This window comes from Pristiophorus japonicus, chromosome 19 (assembly GCF_044704955.1).
Source record: "Pristiophorus japonicus isolate sPriJap1 chromosome 19, sPriJap1.hap1, whole genome shotgun sequence".
Taxonomy (NCBI): domain Eukaryota; kingdom Metazoa; phylum Chordata; class Chondrichthyes; family Pristiophoridae; genus Pristiophorus; species Pristiophorus japonicus.
In genome coordinates, this window is record NC_091995.1 from 48,035,864 (window position 1) to 48,056,132 (window position 20,269).

The 20,269-nt window shown below is 47.4% G+C and overlaps 1 protein-coding gene across 1 annotated transcript in view; it reads left to right on the plus strand.

Moving 5' to 3' along the window:
* LOC139230211 (scavenger receptor cysteine-rich domain-containing protein DMBT1-like) overlaps positions 1–20,269 on the plus strand; it is a 46,376-nt gene that overhangs the window by 13,089 nt on the left and 13,018 nt on the right. Inside the window, exons 7-12 of the mRNA XM_070862048.1 lie at positions 1,404–1,488; positions 5,627–5,941; positions 8,398–8,712; positions 16,831–17,145; positions 18,461–18,505; positions 19,528–19,625. Coding sequence (XP_070718149.1) covers positions 1,404–1,488; positions 5,627–5,941; positions 8,398–8,712; positions 16,831–17,145; positions 18,461–18,505; positions 19,528–19,625 — 1,173 coding nt within the window. The remainder of the gene's footprint in view (positions 1–1,403; positions 1,489–5,626; positions 5,942–8,397; positions 8,713–16,830; positions 17,146–18,460; positions 18,506–19,527; positions 19,626–20,269) is intronic.

A 20,269-nucleotide genomic window follows, 5' to 3' on the forward strand; every position in this document is an offset into this window, starting at 1 on the left:
GAAGGAGGCCCTTCCGCCCACCGTGTCTGCACCAGCTCTTTGGAAGAGTTGTCCACTTAGTTCCACACTGCAATTTTTTTCCTTTTCATGTGTTTATCTAATTCCCTTTGTGGATTTTACTATTGAATCTGCTTCCACCGCACTTTCAGGAGCACATTCCAGATCACAACAACTCGCTGCATAAATACATTCTCTTCATCCCCCCACTGGTTCTTTTACCAATGACCTTAAATCTGTGTCCTCTGGTTACTGACCCTCCTGCCACAATTAAAACCGCTGCTCCTTGAAAGGTGACCGGGTGCGTGGCAGTGCATTAATCTTTCAGCTCCCGTGCAGACAAATGGGGAGCTGGAGCGGGGAAGGGGTCCAGGCCGCTGTATTAAAATGCGGGCGTGCAGGAACTACCTTCAAATCTGGAAGAACTAATGAGGAATTGAACTGTTGTGCAGTGTCGGTGAGCAGATTATCGCAGTGACTCACCGACTATATATTGCCAGAATTTACAATGTATTTGCAGCTGCTCTTTCTCGAGCCCTGTCCTTATTTGCTGTGAGAAGTGAATGTTTGGCCCTATCAAGGGCACCGTTCAGGTCAGTGGCACCTGAACCTGACGAGCAGAACCGAGTTAGCGGGAAAACTGCTGTTGTGCAGATCTGCGGACTTTCCCCACGGTTTAACAGTGGAAGCAGCGATAATTATTGGGACTGAACATTGTGGTTCGCTGATATGGTTAAATGACTCGTTAATGGCGATTTTCATATTCATAAATCTAAAATCCAATTATACACAACAATAAAAAAATCAGTAAACGTAACTGGGGAGATAGATGTACAACACAAGTATTTTGTTTGTTGCGCAGGTTGTACATTTTTTGATAATATTGTGGAATGAGCACTATTACTAAATGCTGAGTGTGAGGGGGAGATCTCAGTAACACCTGGGTGAGTTGGGAGATCTGTCGACAGGATGCTCATCTTCACAAATCAGTTGCAGTCATTTTTGGCCAGAGATTAAACATATGCAGCAATAAAAATGACAATGATGAATTTCAGCAGCAGGCAATGTCAGTGTGAAATAACCCCTTTGAAATACTTTGAAAAATCAGCACAGTTGGTTCATGTATGAGGTTTCTGTGTTTGAGTCTCCCCTCCTTTGGTGTAAATTTATTATCTGATTACAATCCCTCCGCTGCTCCTTAGGGACCTTTCCCTAGGTTGAAGGTTCTTTCTAAATGCAAGTTGTTGATAAATGTGAACTGGAGCTTGGGATGTCCAGTAGTATTAGTTAAAATTTAAAAAATATTGTAAGATCAATGTATGAAAGTAACTCTTCAGTTGTGAAACTGTTCCTCTCCTTAACTCGTCCATTAAATCCTGTTCCCGTTTGCATTTTCTACTCTTTAGTGGAACACTTTACTTCAATGGGTGAAGATTTCCTCCGTGTTAACAAGGCATATTGAATCCTTGACTTTATTAATAGAGGAGAAGAGTACAAAAGCAAGGAAGTTATTCCAAACCTTTATAAAGCAGTGGTTCACTCTCAGCTGGAGTATTGTGTCCAATTCTGTGCACCACACTTTAGGAAAGATGTCAAGGCCTTGGCGAGGGCGCAGGACAGATTTACTAGAATGGTACCAGGGATGAGGCACTTCAGTTATGTGGGTAGAGAACAGAAGCTGGGGTTGTTCTCCATAGAGCAGAGACGGTTAAGAGGAGATTTGATAGTGTTCAAAATCATGAGTAAATGAGGAGAAACTGTTTCCCGTGGCAGCAGAGTGGGTAACCAGAGGGGACATTTTAAGGTGATTGGCGAAAGAACCCGAGGGGACATGATGAAAAACATTTTGACACAATGAGTTATTGTGATCTGGAAGGCGCAGCCTGAAAGGGTGGTGGAAGCAGATTCAAAATAACTTTCAAAAGGGTATTTGAACAATAGTTGAAGTGGAAAGGTTTACTGGGCTCTGGGGAAAAGGCTGGGTGAGTGGGACTAAATGGAGAGCTGTTTCACAGAGCCAGCACAGGTGAGTGCAGTTTGGGTCCCGAGTGGGATTCAATCTGTGATTATTAGTCCATCCTCTGGATTATTAGCACATTCCTCTGGATTATGAGCACATTCCTCTGGATTAATATGCAAGGCCTCTGAATTATTAGCCCATCCCTCTGTATTATGAGCACATTCCTCTGGATTATTAGCCCAGGCCTCTGGATTATTAGCCCATTCCTTTGTATTATGAGCCCATCCTTTGAATGATTAGCCCATGCCTCCGGATTATTAGTCCATCCTCTGAATTATTAGCCTATCCCTCTGGCTTATTAGCCAAAGCCTCTGGTTTATTTGCCCAAGCCTCTGGATTATTAGTCCATTCCTCTGGATTAATAGCACAGGCCTCTGGATTGTTAGTCCAGGTCTCTGGATTATTAGCCCATCCCTCTGGATTATTAGCCCATCCCTCTGGATTATTAGCCGAGGCCTCTGGATTATTAGCCCATCCCTCTGGAATATTAGCTATCCTCTGGATTATTAGGCCAGGCCTCTGGATTAGTAGCCCATCCTCTGGATTATTAGACCATCCTCTGGATGATTAACCGATCCCTCTGGATTATTAGCCCACCCTTCTGGATTATAAGCCCATGCCTCTGGATTATTAATACATCCTCTGTATTATTAGCCCATCCCTCTGGATTATTAGCCCATCCCTCTGGATTATTAGTCCAGGCCTTTGGATTATTAGCCCATCCTTTGGATTATTAGCCCATCCTTTGGATTATTAGCCCATCCCTCTGGATAATTAGCCCATCCCCCTGCATTATTAGCCCAGCCCCCTGGATTATTAGCCCATCCCTCTGGATTATTAGCCCTGCCTCTGGATTAGTAGCCCATCCTCTGGATTATTAGACCGTCCTCTGGATTATGAGCCCATCCCTCTGGATTATTAGCCCAACCATCTGGATTATTAGCCCAGGCCTCTGGATTATGAGCCCACCCCTCTGGATTATTAGCCCATTCTCTGGATTATTAGCCCAGGCCTCTGGATTATTAGCCCATCCCTCTGGATTAGTAGCCCAGTCCTCTGGATTATTAGCACAGGCCTCTGGCTTTTTAGCTCATTCCTCTGGATTAGTAGCCCAGGTCTCTGGATTGAAATCTCACCTCTGGATTATTAGCCCATTCCTCTGGATCATTGGACCATCCCTCAGGATTATTGGCTCATCCCTCTGGATTACTGGTCCAGGCCTCTGGATTATTAGCCCATCCCTCTGGATTATTAGCCCAGCCGCTGGATTATTAGCCCACCCCTCTGTATTATTAGCCCATCCCTCTGGATCATTGGCCCATCCCTGTGGATTATTGGCCCACCCCTCTGGATTAAAGGCCCATCCATCTGGATTACTGGCCCAATCCTCTGGATTATTAGCCCATCCTCTGGATTATTAGCCCAGGCTTCTGGATTTTTAGCCCATCTTCTGGATTATTATCCCATCCCTTTGGATTATTAGCCCAGGGTCTGGATTACTAGCTCAGGCATCTGGATTATTAGCCCATCCTCTGGATTACTAGCCCATCCCTGTGGATTATTAGCCCATGTATTATTAGCCCATCCCTCTGGATTATTAGCCCAGGCCTCTGAATTATTAGCTCAACCTCTGGATTATTAGCCCATTTCTCTGGATTATTAGCCCATCCCTCTGGATTATTAGCTTCAGGCCTCTGGATTATTAGCCCATCTTCTGTATTATTAGCCCATTCTCTGGTTTATTAGACCATCCTCTGGATTATTACCCATCCCTCTGGATTAGTAGCCCAGGTCTCTGGATTACTTTCCCAGGCCTCTATTATTAGCACATCCCTCTGGATTATCAGCCCATTGTTCTTGATTATTAGCCTATGCCTCTGGATCATTAACCCGTGTCTCTAGATTATTAGCCCATCCTCTGGATTATTAGCTCATCCCTCTGGATTATCAACCCATTGCTCTTGATTATTAACTCAGTCCTCTGGATTATTAGCCCATATATCTGGATTATTAGCCCATGTCTCTGGTTTATTAGCCCATGCCCCTGGATTATTAGCCCAGGCCTCTGGATTATTATCCCAGCCTCTGGATTATTATCCCAGCCCTCTGGATTATTAGCCCATCCCCAGGATTATTAGCACAGGCCTCTGGATTATTAGCCCATCCCTCTGGAACATCAGCCCATCCCTCTGGATTATTAGCCCATCCTCTGGATTATTAGCCGATCCTCTGGATTATTAGCCCATTCCTCTAGATTATTAGCCCATCCCTCTGGATTATTATCCCAGGTTGCTTTATTATTAGCCCTTCACTCTGGATTATTAGCCCATGCTCCGGATTATTAGCTGATCCTCTGGATTATTAGCCCATCCCTCTAGATTATTAGCCCATCCCTCTGGATTATTAGCCCAGGCCTCAGGATTATTAGCCCATCCCCCTGGATTATTAGCTCAGGTCGCTTTATTATTAGCCCATCCTCTGGATTATTAGCCCATCCCTCTGGATTATTAGCCCATCCTCTGGCGTATTAGCCCATCCTCTGGATTATTAGCTCAGGCCTTTGGATTATTAACTCATCCCTCTGGATTATTAGCCCAGGCCTCAGGATTATTAGCCCATCCTCTGGATTATTATCCCATCCCTCTGGATTATTACCCCATTGCTTTGGATTATTAGCCCAGGCCTCTGGATTATTAGCCCATCCTCTGGATTATTATCCCATCCCTTTGGATTGTTAGCCCATCCACCTGGATTATTGGGCCCTCTGGATTATTAGCCCATCCCTCTGGTTTATTAGCCCAGGTCTCTGGATTATTAGCCGATCCATCTGGATTATTAGCCCAGTCTGTGGATTATTAGCCCATCCCTCTGGTTTATTAGCCCAGGCCTCTAGATTATTAGCCGATCCATCTGGATTATTAGCCCGGTCTGTGGATTATTAGCCCAGGCCTCTGGATTATTCACCCATCCCTCTGGATTATTAGTCCATCCCACTGGATTATTAGCCCTGGCCTCTGGATTATTAGCCCAGTCCACTTTATTAGTAGCCCAGGCCTCTGGATTATTAGCCCATTGTCTGGATTATTAGCCCACCCCCCTGGATTATTAGCCCAGTCCTCTGGATTACCAGCCCATTCCTCTGGATTATTAGCCCATTGTCTGGATTATTAGCCCACCCCTCTGTATTATTAGCCCACCCCTCTGTATTATTAGCCCATCCCTCTGGATTATTAGCCCAGGCCTCTGGATTATTCGCCCATCCCTCTGGATTAATAGCACAGGCCTCTATTATTAACCCATCCCTCTGCAGTGTTAGTCCATGCCTCAGGATTATTGGCCCATCCATCTGGATTATTAGTTCATCCCTCGGGATTATTAGGCCAGGCCTATGGATTATTAGCCCATCCCTCTGGATTATTAACCCATACCTCTGGATTATTAGGTCAGGCCTCTGGATTACTGGCCCAGGCTGTTATATTACCCCAGTAGCATGGTCTCTATGCTAACCACTTTTCGGAGGACACCTGGGCTCAAATATCCAGATGATGTTTCCAGTGAAAGTTCAGTTAATTCCAGACCAGATTAACCGTGTTCCTGTCTATATTCCAGGTCCGGTTCCCGTACGGCTGGTGAACGGTAACAACATGTGCTCCGGGAGAATTGAGGTCTATCGTAAATCCATCTGGGGGACCGTTTGCGACAAAGGCTTGGATATAAACGCAGCGAGTGTGGTCTGCAGAATGTTGAACTGTGGGACGGCCCTGTCAGCAACAGGAGGGGCCTACTATGGAAAGGGGACTGAGGCCATCTGGTTGGATGATGTGAGGTGTAACGGGGCAGAGCTTGCCCTCGATCAATGCTTTGCCAACCTATCGGGTGTCAATAACTGCGCACACAGCAAGGACGCTGGAGTTACCTGCTCAGGTGAGCGGAGTTCCCCAGTTGGGGTGAGGAGAGATCCCCAGCTCGGGCGAGGGGAGTTCCCCAGCTCGGGTGAGGGGAGTTCCCCAGCTCGGGTGAGAGGCGTTCCCGCTGCGATTGAAGCCCATAGGATTGAGGTGGCAGTGGCAGAGTAGATATGCAATTGGCTAAGGGACAGAAAGCAGGGAGTAGAGGTGAAGGGTTGTTTTTCAGACTGGAGGAAAGTGTGGAGTGGTGTTCCCCAGGGGTCGGTATTAGGACCACTACTCTTTTTAATATATACTAATGACCTGGGACTAAAGGTGGACAAGTCCCCTGTACCCAATAGCCTGCATCCTTGGATCTTAAAAGAAGTGGCTGCAGAGATAGTGAATGCATTGGTTATAATCTATCAAAATTCCCTGGATTCTGGAGGGGACCCAGTGGATTGGAAAAGCGCAACTGTAACACCTCTATTTAAAAAATGAGGGAGACAGAAAGCAGATAGGCTAACATCTGTTATTGGGAAAATGCTGGAGTCCATTATTAAGAAAGCAGTAGCAGGGCATTTGGAAAATCATAATACAGTCAAGCAGAGTCAGCATTGTTTTCTAAAGGGGAAATCATGTTTGACAAATTCACTGCCGTTCTTTGAGGATGTAATGAGCAAGGTGGATAAAGGGGAACCAGTAGATATCATGTACATAGATTTCCAGAAAGCATTCGATAGGGTGCTACATAAAAGGTTACTGAAAGAAGGGACTGAGTGTAACGTAATTGCTGACGATACAAAGATGGAAGAAAAAGCAATGTGTGAGGAGGACACAAAAAATCTGCAAAAGGACACAGACAGGCTAAGTGAGTGAGCAAAAATTTGGCAGATGGAATATAATGTTAGGAAAGTATGAGCTCATGCACTTTGGCAGAAAAAAAATCAAAGAGCAAGTTATTATTTAAATGGAGAAAAATTGCAAAGTGCCGCAGCACTGCGGGACCTGGGGGTATTTGTGCATGAAACGCAAAAGGATAGTATGCAGGTACAGCAAGTGATCAGGAAGGCCAATGGTATCTTGGCCTTCATTGCAAAAGGGATGGAGTATAAAAGCAGGGAAGTCTTGCTGCAGCTATATAAGGTATTGGTGAGGCCACACCTGGAATACTGCATATAGTTTTGGTTTCCATATTTATGACAGGATATGCTTGCTTTGGAGGCAGTTCAGAGAAGGTTCATGAGGTTGATTCGTGAGATGAAGGGGTTGTCTTATGAAGAAAGGTTGAGTAGGTTGGGCCTATACTCATTGGAGTGTAGAAGAATGAAAGGTAATCTTATTGAAATGTATAAGATTGTGAGGGGGCTTGATAGGGTAGATGCAGAGAGGATGTTTCTCCTCGAGGGGGAATCTAGAACTCGGGGCATAGTTTCAGAATAAGGGGTCGCACATTTAAAACAGAAATGGGGAGGAATGTCTTTCCTGAGAGGGTTGTTAATCTTTGAAATTCTCTACCATAGAGAGCTGTGGAGGCTGGGTCATTGAATGTATTTAAGGTGGTGATAGACAGATTTTTGAATAATAAGGGAATCAAAGGTTATGGGGAGCGGGCAGGGAAGTGGAGCTGAGGCCAAGATCAGATTATCCATGATCTTATTGAATGACGTAGCAGGCTCAAGGGGCCAAATGGCCGACTGCTCCTATTTCTTATGTTCTTATACAGGACATAATTTCAAAGTCTGGAGCTGACGCAAAACTCAAATGTAGTAAACAATGAATAGGATGGTAACAGACTTCAGGAGGACATACACAGGCTGGTGAAATGGGCAGGCACATGACAGATGAAATTTCATAACACAGCTCGGAGAAAGTAGGACGGACCCACCCAGCGCCCCCTCCCTGTCAAGCCTTTGATCATTGCCCGCCCACCATAGTGTAGGGCAATGTAGTGGTGCAGGGCGATGTCGGGATGCGGGGCAATGTTGGGGTGCGGGCAATGTCTGGGTGCGGGGGCGATGTTTGGGTGCGGGGGTGATGTCGGGGTCCGGGGGCGATCACGGGGCGATGTCTCGGGGTGCGGGGTGAGTCGGGCCGATGTCTGGGTGCGGGGTGATGTCGGGCCGATGTCTGGGTGTGGGGTGATGTCGGGGTCCGGGGGCGATCACGGGGCGATGTCTCGTGATGCGGGGTGATGTCGGGCCAATGTCTGGGTGCGGGGTGATGTCGGGGTCCGGGGGCGATCACGGGGCGATGTCTCGTGGTGCGGGAGCGATGTCGGGGTCCGGGGGCAGTCACGGGGTGATGTCTCGGGGTGCGGGGTGATGTCGGGCCGATGTCTGGGTGCGGGGTGATGTCGGGTGTCGAGCTATATCACGAGTGTGGTGGGTGAGAACCACAGTTGGGTGTTAAGAGCAGGCTGACGTTTGGGCCCGGTCGACGCCTCCTGCCATCATGTAAACCACTTTAACCGTGTTCCTGTCTCTATTCCAGGTCCGGTGCCCATACGGCTGGTGAACAGCAACAACATGTGCTCCGGGAGAGTTGAGGTCTTTCATAGCTCCTCCTGGGGGACCGTCTGCGACGATGGCTGGGATGTAAATGCAGCAAATGTTGTCTGCAGACTGTTGAACTGTGGGATGGCTCTGTCCGCAACAAGAGCCGCCTACTATGGAGAGGGGACTGTGAACATCTGGTTGGACCATGTGAGGTGTAACGGGACAGAGCCTGCCCTCGATCAGTGCTCTGCCAACCCATGGGGGGTGAATAACTGCACACACAACAAGGATGCCGGAGTTACCTGCTCAGGTGAGTGGAGTTTCCTGCTCGGGTGAGGGGAGTTCCCCGCTCGAGTGGGCCCCTCACAGCCCACACCCATTAATATCCCACCCAGTCTAATCCCACTCTCCCCTCACTCCCCACACCCATTAATATCCCAGCCAGTTTAATCCCACTCTTCCCTCACTCCCCACACCCATTAATATCCCACCCTGTCTAATCCCACTCTCCCCTTCACTTCCCACACCCATTAACCACACCCATTAATATCCCAGCCAGTTTAATTCCACTCTCCCCTCACTCCCCACACCCATTAATATCCCACCCAATCTAATCCCACTCTCCTCTCTCCCCACACACTTTAATGGAATAGACAGCTTTAGTGAGAGAGTGAGCGGAAGAGGGCTCGGAGGTGGTTCGTGTGGAGGATAAACACTGACTTGGGTACTGTTGAGGGGATGACTCATCAGGGGAGAGCAGCAGCAACCAAGTTCATGGCACCATGGCTGGCTCTGCTGCACAGGAGGGCAGGAGAAAGAGTGGGAGAGCGATAGTGACAGGGGATTCAATTGTAAGGGGAATAGATAGGCGTTTCTGCGCCTGCAACCGAGACTCCAGGATTGTATGTTGCCTCCCTGGTGCAAGGGTCAAGGATGTCTCAGAGCGGTTGCAGGACATTCTAAAAAGGGAGGGTGAACTTCCAGTTGTCATGATGCATAATAGGTACCAACGATATAGGTAAAAAAACGGGATGAGGTCTTCCGAGACGAATTTAGGGAGCTAGGAGTTAAATTAAAAAGTAGGACCTCAAAAGTAGTAATCTCAGGATTGCTACCAGTGCCATATGCTAGTCAGAGTAGGAATCGCAGGATAGCTCAGATGAATATGTGGCTTGACAAATGGTGCAGAAGGGAGGGATTCAAATTCCTAGGACATTGGAACCGGTTCTGGGGGAGGTGGGACCAGTACAAACCGGACGGTCTGCACCTGGGCAGGATCGGAACCAATGTCCTAGGGGGAGTGTTTGCTAGTGCTGTTGGGGAGGAGTTGAACTAATATGGCAGGAGGATGGGAATCTATGCAGGGAGGCAGAGAGAAATAGAAGGGGGGCAGAATCAAAAGATAGAAAGGAGAATAGTAAAAGTGGAGGGCAGAGAAACCCAAGGCAAAAAGCAAAAAGGGCCACATTACAGCAAGATTCAAAAGGGGCAAAGTGTGTTAAAAAGACAAGCCTGAAGGCTCTGTGCCTCAATGCGAGGAGTATTCGGAATAAGGTGGATGAATTAACTGCACAGATAGCAATTAACGGATACGATGTGATTGGCATCACGGAGACATGGCTCCAGGGTGACCAAGGCTGGGAACTCAACATCCAAGGGTATTCAGCATTTAGGAAGGATAGACACAAAGGAAAAGGAGACGGGGTGGCGTTGCTGGTTAAAGAGGAAATCAATGCAATTGTAAGGAAGGACATTAGCCTGGATGATGTGGAATCGGTATGGGTGAAGCTGCAGAATTCCAAAGGGCAGAAAACGTTAGTGGGAGTTATGTCCAGGTCACCAAATAGTAGTAGCGAGGTTGGGGACAGCATCAAATAAGAAATAAGGGATGTGTGCAATAAAGGTACTGCAGTAATCATGAGCGACTTTAATCTACATATAGATTGGGCTAACCGAACTGGTAGCAATGCGGTGGAGGAGGATTTCCTGGAGTGTATTCGGGATGGTTTTCTAGACCAATATGTCGGGGAACCAACCAGGGCGCTGGCCATCCTAGACTGGGTGATGTGTAATGAGAAGGGATTAATTAGCAATCTTGTTGTGCGAGGCCCTTTGGGGAAAAGTGACCATAATATGGTAGAATTCCTTATTAAGGTGGAGAGCAACAAAGTTATTTCGGAAACTAGGGTCCTGAACTTAAGGAAAGGTAACTTCGACGGTATGAGTGTGAATTGGCTAGAATAGACTGGCAGAGGATACTTAAAGGGTTGACGGTGGATAAGCAATGGCAAACATTTAAAGATCACATGGATGAACTTCAGCAATTGTACATCCCTGTCTGGAGTAAAAATAAAACGGGGAAGGTGGCTCAACCGTGGCGAACAAGGGAAATTAAGGATAGTGTTAAAACCAAGGAAGAGGCATATAAATTGACTAGAAAAAGCAACACACCTGAGGACTGGAAGAAATTTAGAATTCAACAGAGGAGGACTAAGGGTTTAATTAAGAAGGGGAAAATAGAGTATGAGAGGATGCTTGCAGGGAACATAAAAACTGACTGCAAAAGCTTCTATAAATATGTGAAGAGAAAAAGATTAGTGAAAACAAACGTAGGTCCCTTGCAGTTGGATTCAGGTGAATTTATAATGGGGAACAAAGAAATGGCAGACCAATTGAACCAATCCTTCGGTTCTGTCTTCACAAAGGAAGATACAAATAACTTTCCGAATGTACTAGGGTACAGTGGGTCCAGTGAGAATGAGGAACTGAAAGATATTCTTATTAGGCGGGAAATTGTGTTCGGGAAATTGATGGGATTAAAGGCCGATAAATCCCTGGTCCTAATAGTCTGCATCCCAGAGTACTTAAGGGAGTGGCCCTAGAAATAGTGAATGCATTGGTGATCATTTTCCAACAATCTATCGACTCTGGATCAGTTCCTATGGATTGGAGGGTGGCTAATGTAATGCCACTTTTTAAAAAAGGAGGGAGAGAGAAAGCGGGTAGAAACATAGAAACATAGAAAATAGGTGCAGGAGCAGGCCATTCAGCCCTTCTAGCCTGCACCACCATTCAATGAGTTCATGGCTGAACATGAAACTTCAGTACCCCCTTCCTGCTTTCTCGCCATACCTCTTGATCCCCCGAGTAGTAAGGACTTCATCTAACTCCCTTTTGAATATATTTAGTGAATTGGCCTCAACTACTTTCTGTGGTAGAGAATTCCACAGATTCACCACTCTCTGGGTGAAGAAGTTTCTCCTCATCTCGGTCCTAAATGGCTTACCCCTTATCCTCAGTCTGTGACCCCTGGTTCTGGACTTCCCCAACATTGGGAACATTCTTCCTGCATCTAACTTGTCTAAACCCGTCAGAATTTTAAACGTTTCTATGAGGTCCCCTCTCATTCTTCTGAACTCCAGTGAATACAAGCCCAGTTGATCCAGTCTTTCTTGATAGGTCAGTCCCACCATCCCGGGAATCAGTCTGGTGAATCTTCGCTGCACTCCCTCAATAGCAAGAATGTCCTTCCTCAAGTTAGGAGACCAAAACTGTACACAATACTCCAGGTGTGGCCTCACCAAGGCCCTGTGCAACTGTAGCAACACCTCCCTGCCCCTGTACTCAAATCCCCTCGCTATGAAGGCCAACATGCCATTTGCTTTCTTAACCGCCTGCTGTACCTGCATGCCAACCTTCAATGACTGATGTACCATGACACCCAGGTCTTGTTGCACCTTCCCTTTTCCTAATCTGTCATCATTCAGATAATAGTCTGTCTCTCTGTTTTTACCATCGAAGTGGATAACCTCACATTTATCCACATTATACTTCATCTGCCATGCATTTTCCCACTCACCTAACCTATCCAAGTCACTCTGCAGCCTCATAGCATCGTCCTCGCAGCTCACACTGCCACCCAACTTAGTGTCATCTGCAAATTTGGAGATACTACAGTTAATCCCCTCGTCTAAATCATTAATGTACAATGTAAACAGCTGGGGCCCCAGCACAGAACCTTGCGGTACCCCACTAGTCACTGCCTGCCATTCTGAAAAGTACCCATTTACTCCGACTCTTTGCTTCCTGTCTGACAACCAGCTCTCAATCCACGTCAGCACACTACCCCCAATCCCATGTGCTTTAACTTTGCACATTAATCTCTTGTGTGGGACCTTGTCGAAAGCCTTCTGAAAGTCCAAATATACCACATCAACTGGTTCTCCTTTGTCCACTTTACTGGAAACATCCTCAAAAAATTCCAGAAGATTTGTCAAGCATGATTTCCCTTTCACAAATCCATGCTGACTTGGACCTATCATGTCACCATTTTCCAAATGCGCTGCTATGACATCCTTAATAATTGATTCCATCATTTTACCCACTACTGAGGTCAGGCTGACCGGTCTATAATTCCCTGTTTTCTCTCTCCCTCCTTTTTTAAAAAGTGGGGTTACTTTGGCTACCCTCCACTCGATAGGAACTGATCCAGAGTCAATGGAATGTTGGAAAATGACTGCCAATGCATCCGCTATTTCCAAGGCCACCTCCTTAAGTACTCTGGGATGCAGTCCATCAGACCCTGGGGATTTATCGGCCTTCAATCCCATCAATTTCCCCAACACAATTTCCCGACTAATAAAGATTTCCCTCAGTTCCTCCTCCTTACGAGACCCTCTGACCCCTTTTATATCCGGAAGGTTGTTTGTGTCCTCCTTAGTGAATACCGAACCAAAGTACTTGTTCAATTGGTCTGCCATTTCTTTGTTCCCCGTTATAACTTCCCCTGATTCTGACTGCAGGGGACCTACGTTTGTCTTTACTAACCTTTTTCTCTTTATATACCTATAGAAACTTTTGCAATCCGCCTTAATGTTCCCTGAAAGCTTCTTCTCGTACTCCATTTTCCCTGCCCTAATCAAACCCTTTGTCCTCCTCTGCTGAGTTCTAAATTTCTCCCAGTCCCCGGGTTCGCTGCTATTTCTGGCCAATTTGTATGCCACTTCCTTGGCTTTAATACTATCCCTGATTTCCCTAGATAGCCACGGTTGAGCCACCTTCCCTTTTTTATTTCTACGCCAGACAGGAATGTACAATTGTTGTAATTCATCCATGCGGTCTCTAAATGTCTGCCATTGCCCATCCACAGTCAACCCCTTAAGTATCATTCACCAATCTATCCTAGCCAATTCACGCCTCATACCTTCAAAGTTACCCTTCTTTAAGTTCTGGACCATGGTCTCTGAATTAACTGATTCATTCTCCATCCTAATGCAGAATTCCATCATATTATGGTCACTCTTCCCCAAGGTGCCTCGCACAATGAGATTGCTAATTAATCCTCTCTCATTACACAACACCCAGTCCAGATGGCCTCCTCCCAAGTTGGTTCCTCGACATATTGGTCTAGAAAAGCATCCCTTATGCACTCCAGGAAATCCTCCTCCACCGTATTGCTTCCAGTTTGGCTAACCCAATCTATGTGCATATTAAAGTCACCCATTATAACTGCTGCACCTTTATTGCATGCACCCCTAATTTCCTGTTTGATGCCTTCCCCAACATCACTACTACTGTTTGGAGGTCTGTACACAACTCTCACTAACGTTTTTTGCCCTTTGGTGTTCTGCAGCTCTACCCAAAAAGATTCCACATCATCCAAGCTAATGTCTTTCCTAACTATTGCATTAATCTCCTCTTTAACCAGCAATGCTACCCCACCTCCTTTTCTTTTTATTCTATCTTTCCTGAATGTTGAATACCCCTGGATGTTGAGTTCCCAGCCCTGATCATCCTGGAGCCACGTCTCCGTAATCCCAATCACATCATATTTGCTAACATCTATTTGCACAGTTAATTCATCCACCTTATTGCGGATACTCCTTGCATTAAGACACAAAGCCTTCAGGCTTGTTTTTTTAACACCCTTTGTCCTTTTAGAATTTTGCTGTACAGTGGCCCTTTTTGTTCTTTGCCTTGGGTTTCTCTGCCCTCCACTTTTCCTCATCTCATTTCTGTCTTTTGCTTTTGCCTCCTTTTTGTCTCCCTCTGTCTCCCTGCATTGGTTTCCATCCCCCTGCCATATTAGTTTAACTCCTCTCCAACAGCACGAGCAAACACTCCCCCTCGGACATTGGTTCCGGTCCTGCCCAGGTGCAGACCGTCCGGTTTGTACTGGTCCCACCTCCCCCAGAACCGGTTCCAATGCCCCAGGAATTTGAATCCCTCCCTGCTGCACCACTGCTCAAGCCACGTATTCATCTGCGCTATCCTGCAATTCCTACTCTGACTAGCACGTGGCACTGGTAGCAATCCCGAGATTACTACTTTTGAGGTCGTACTTTTTAATTTAGCTCCTAGCTCCTTAAATACGTTTCGTTGGACCTCATCCCTTTTTTTACCTATGTCGTTGGTACCAATGTGCACCACGACAACTGGCTGTTCTCACTCCCATTTCAGAATGTCCTGCACCCGCTCCGAGACATCCTTGACCCTTGCACCAGGGAGGCAACATACTATCCTGGAGTCTCGGTTGCGGCTGCAGAAACGCCTATCTATTCCCCTCACCATTGAATCCTCTATCACTATCGCGCTCCCACTCTTTTTCCTGCCCTCCTTAGGGTAATTATAGACTGGTTAGCCTGACATCAGTAGTGGGGAAAATGTTGGAATCAATCATTAAGGATGAAATAGCAGCCCATTTGGAAAGCAGTGACAGGATCGGACCGAGTCAGCATGGATTTATGAAAGGGAAATCATGCTTGACAAATATTCTGGAATTTTTTGAGGATGTAACTGGTAGAGTGGACAAGGGAGAACCAGTGGATGTGGTGTATTTGGACTTTCAAAAGGCTTTTGACAAGGTTCCGCACAAGAGATTGGTATACAAAATCAAAGCGCATGGTATTGGGGGTCATGTACTGACATGGATAGAAAACTAGTTGGCAGACAGGAAGCAGATAGTCGGGATAAACGGTTCCTTTTCAGAATGGCAGGCAGTTACTAGTGGGGTGCCGCAAGGCTCAATGCTGGGACCCCAGCTCTTTACAAAATACATTAACGATTTGGATGAAGGAATAGAGTGTAATATCTCCAAGTTTGCGGATGACACTAAACTGGGTGGCGGTGTGAGCTGTGAGGAGGACGCGAAAAGTCTGCAGGGTGACTTGGACAGATTAGGTGAGTGGACAAATACATGACAGATGCAGTATAATGTGGATAAATGTGAGGTTATCCATTTTGGGGGCAAAAACACGAAGGCAGAATATTATCTGAATGGGGGCAGACTAGAAAAAGGGGAGGTGCAACGAGACCTGGGTGTCATGGTTCATCAGTCACTGAAAGTGGGCACGCAGGTACAGCAGGCGGTGAAGAAGTCAAATGGTATGTTGGCCTTCATAGCTATGGGATTTGAATATAGGAGCAGGGAGGTCTTGCTGCAGTTGTACAGGGCCTTCATGAGGTCTCACCTGGAATATTGTGTTCAGTTTTGGTCTCCTTGTCTGAGAAAGGACGTTTTGCTATTGAGGGAGTGCAGCGAAGGTTCACCAGACTGATTCCAGGGATGGCTGGGCTGTCATATGAGGAGAGACTGGATCAACTGGGCCTTTATTCACTGGCGTTTAGAAGGATGAGAGGGGATCTCATAGAAACATATAAGATTCTGATGGGACTGGACAGATTAGATGCGGGAAGAATGTTCCCAATGTTGGGGAAGTCCAGAACCAGGGGACATCATCTTAGGATAAGGGGTAGGCCATTTAGGACTGAGATGAGGAGAAACTTCTTCACTCAGAGAGTTGTTAATCTGTGGAATTCCCTGCCGCAGAGAGTTGTTGATGCCAGTTCATTGGATATATTCAAGAGGGAATTAGATATGGCCCTTACGGTTAAGGGGATCAAGGGGTATGGAGAGAAAGCAGGAAAGGGGTACTGAAGGAATGATCAGCTATGATCTTATTGAATGGCGGTGCAGGCTCGAAGGGCCGAATGGCCTACTCTTGCAGCTATTTTCTATGTTTCTATGACATGGACCTGTTGGGCGGAATGGCCTGTTTCTGTGCTGTACATTGTATGTCACTGTTCCGAGTTCTCTGAAAGCAGCGGATAATGAATGGTTTTCTCTCCCTTTTTAGTTGTAAGGTAATTCAGTTGTTGGTGTGCGATCCGCAGAACCTCCCTGGACCCTCCATGTTAACAGAAACTATCCATATTAAAGTGTATCTCGGAGGGCTAAGTGTGGGGATGGTTTCTAAATGTGCTGTTATTGGCAAAGTGGCTGAGATTTCAGTCCGTTCAGTAATAGGAGAACTGTTGGGGCTTGGAGACGCTCACTAACTGCCCCCACCCCGACCCGTAACAGCAGCAAATTCCAGATCATTCTCGTCAAACACGGAATGGTTTCAACTCCTTCCCATCTCTATTTCAGGTCCGGTGCCCGTACGGCTGGTGAATGGTACCAACATGTGCTCCGGGAGAGTTGAGGTTTATCATAACTCCTCCTGGGACACCTTCTGCGATGATGGCTGGGATATAAATGCAGCGACTGTGGTCTGCAGACTGTTGAACTGTGGGACGGCCCTGTCAGCAACAAGAGGCGCCTACTATGGAGAGGGGACTGGGGACATCTGGTTGGATGATGTGAGGTGTTTCGGGACAGAGCCTGCCCTCGATCAGTGCTCTGCCAACCCATGGGGGGTGAATAACTGTACACACAGCAACGACGCTGGAGTTATCTGCTCAGGTGAGTGGAGTAACCCACTCGGGGGAGGGGAGGTAACCGCTCAGGTGAGTGGAGTAACCAGCTCGGGGGAGGGGAGTTAACCGCTCAGGTGAGTGGAGTAACATGCTTGGGGGAGGGAGGTTTTCCGCTCGGGGGAGGGAGCTCTCCGATCGTGGGAGATTGTTCCCCGCTCGGGGGAGGGGAGTTCCCCGCTCGGGGGAGGGGAGGTCCCCGCTCGGGGGAGGGGTGTTCCCCGCTCTGGGGAGGGGTGTTCCCCGCTCGGGGAGGGGAGTTCCCCGCTCGGGGGAGGGGAGTTCCCTGCGCTGGGAGTGGGTTGAGTCTGCTGTTTCTGCCCCTTCACCCCAACCCTGGTCTCTCACATCCAATCCCTGTTCAAAAATGTCAGAAGGGTTAAATTATGAGGGCAGGGTGCAGAGACGGGACTTGTATTCTCTCGAGTCTCGAAGATTATGCAGTGATCTAATTAGGGTGTTTAAGTTGATTAAAGGTTTCGATAGAGTAGCACGAGGGAAAGGGGTAGAAATTCATCTCGGGAGGTAATGGATCAGCCGCCTGTTAAACACATCGCCTGATATTTAGTTCCGTTGCAGTCAACGTTTCTCTAGAAGCCCCGATGAGCCTGTTTCAGTCTGTGTCTGATCCCCCTGCACTGTCTCTCCTCTCCGGCTCTCCCTCTGAAACCATCACTCCATCAGACCACCCGCCTGTCCTCCCACTGGTCACCTCCCCCCACCTTCCTAACCCTCTTTAGGACATCCTCGTCACCTTTGCTTCCTCTTGCCTCAATCTCTGTCCTTCTCTGTACCCAGCTCTCTGTGAGAGAGACACAAGTTTGTGGTGATGGCTCCACAGTCTACTAGGCCTTCGCCCCTCCACCAGTGTTTCTGGTACTAAACCCTCATTGTGGGACTGTTTTCACTCGAGCAGAGATTTAGGAGGGTGACGTGCAGAGAGAGAGAGAAACACACACACACACACACACACACACAAAGACACATTGTGCAGTGACACCTGTTGGAAGCAATCATTAAAAGCAGGAACCCTGGCTTCCCGCTGTGTGTGTGGCTCAGTACCACACCGGGTGAGATCAGCTAACTTAACACAGGCCAGAGATGGAGCCTGTGCCTTTCCTGCTGTGTGTGAGACTCAGTACCACACTGGGTGTAACTCGCTAACTCAGCACAGGCCAGGGATGAAGCTTGGGCCTTCCCTGCTCTGTGCTGCTCACTGACTGGTCAAAGTTCACCGAGTATGACTGGGACATGGATTTTTAAAGGACAGTTTGTACCAACTCTCTTTTTTTCCTTCGTTTCAGGAAGTGTCAGAACTCGGTCTCAGAAAACTTGCCTCGGCCCCAAAGGTATGTTGAAGAAGATTAAAATGAATCGTCCTGTCAGGGTCTCCATGTCTCTCCTTCAGAACCCCCACTCCGGGCAGTTCGGCAAGCAGGATGTCATGTATGTACATGCTGTGTGTAGCCACCAGATGGTGTCATTGTTGGAGGCCACTGAGCAGCACGCACATGGTGCTGCTCTGGTATAAAAGGCCAGCCATTTTGTGAGTCAGGCACTTTGGGCCTAAATAAAGCAGAAGCAAGGTTGTACCTTGCTTCATTAAACAGTACTCAGTTTGAACCTTTATTGCAAACATAACACAGGAGGTCAGTGCTCCACCTTCAAATACATACAGGGGCGCTGGCGTTTGCTGGGAGTACAGTGACGCGAAGCCCCCCATCGCATCGAGGCCGTCTCCCTCGGAGGAATAGGGAGGGCACCTACTTCTGAGAAAATAAGAGACTAAAAGGGGTAGAGGAGCTAAGAGATCTAGAGGTACAGATTCACAAGTCACTAAAGTTAGCGACGCAGGTTAATAAGGTCATAAAAAAGCAAAGCACTGGCATTCATTTCTAGACGAATAAAATTTAAAAGCAGAGACGTTATGTTAAAGTTCTATAGAACCTTGGTTAGACCACACTTGGAGTACTGTGCACAGTTCTGGTCTCCATATACCTTGGTTAGACCACACTTGGAGTACTGTGCACAGTTCTGGTCTCCATATACCTTGGTTAGACCACACTTGGAGTACTGTGCACAGTTCTGGTCTCCATATATCTTGGTTAGACCAGACTTGGAGTACTGTGCACAGTTCTGGTCTCCATATACCTTGGTTAGACCACACTTGGAGTACTGTGCACAGTTTTGGTCTCCATATTACAAAAAGATGATGCAAAGAGGCTGCAATGGGATATCGACCGGGTAAGTGGGTGGGCAGGCAAGAAGATGACAGATGTATAATGTGGAGCAATGTGAAATTATCCACTTTGGTAGAAAGAGTGCAAAAGCAGGATATTTTTTAAAAGGTAATCTTTTCTTGTTATTCCAGATTTCGATGAGAAACGCATCGGTGGAACGGTGCAGTTCTCCGTGACTGGAGACCTTTGCCCCTCTGATCCTGAGGTGACAGAGGCTTTGGAGAAGGCGGTGAGCGTTATTAATCTATCCCCGGGCAATGACCCACTCTCGGTGTCTCTCTCCCCGACGATATTGGAGAAGGCGGTGAGTGTTATTAATCTATCCCCGGGCAATGACCCACTTTCGGTGTCTCTCTTCCCCGACGATATTGGAGGAGGCAGTGAATGTTATTCATCTATCCCCGGGGCCATGACCCACTTTCAGTGTCTCTCTCCCCGTGGGTTATTGGACGACACGGAGAATGTTATTAATCTATCCCCTGTCCCATGGCTCACTCTCTGCCCTGGAAATTCGTTTTCCTTGGAAACGGGCGAGAGGATCGTGATGTGCAGCAACCTGCCTCTGGAAACGGGCGAGAGGATCGCGATGTGCAGCAACCTGCCCCTGGAAACGGGCGAGAGGATCGCGATGTGCAGCAACCTGCCCCTGGAAACGGGCGAGAGGATCGTGATGTGCAGCAACCTGCCCCTGGAAACGGGCGAGGGGATCGTGATGTGCAGAAACCTGTCCCTATTCAGAGGACTGCAGGCAGTTTGTGAACTTTGTGCTGCCTGCTCATTTCCATGATTGTGGCGTTCAGCCCAGTGCTGAACGCGCTGCTGAGTGGCTGAGGCTCAGCAGAGGGCCCAGTTTGTGCGTGGTTAGCACCAATT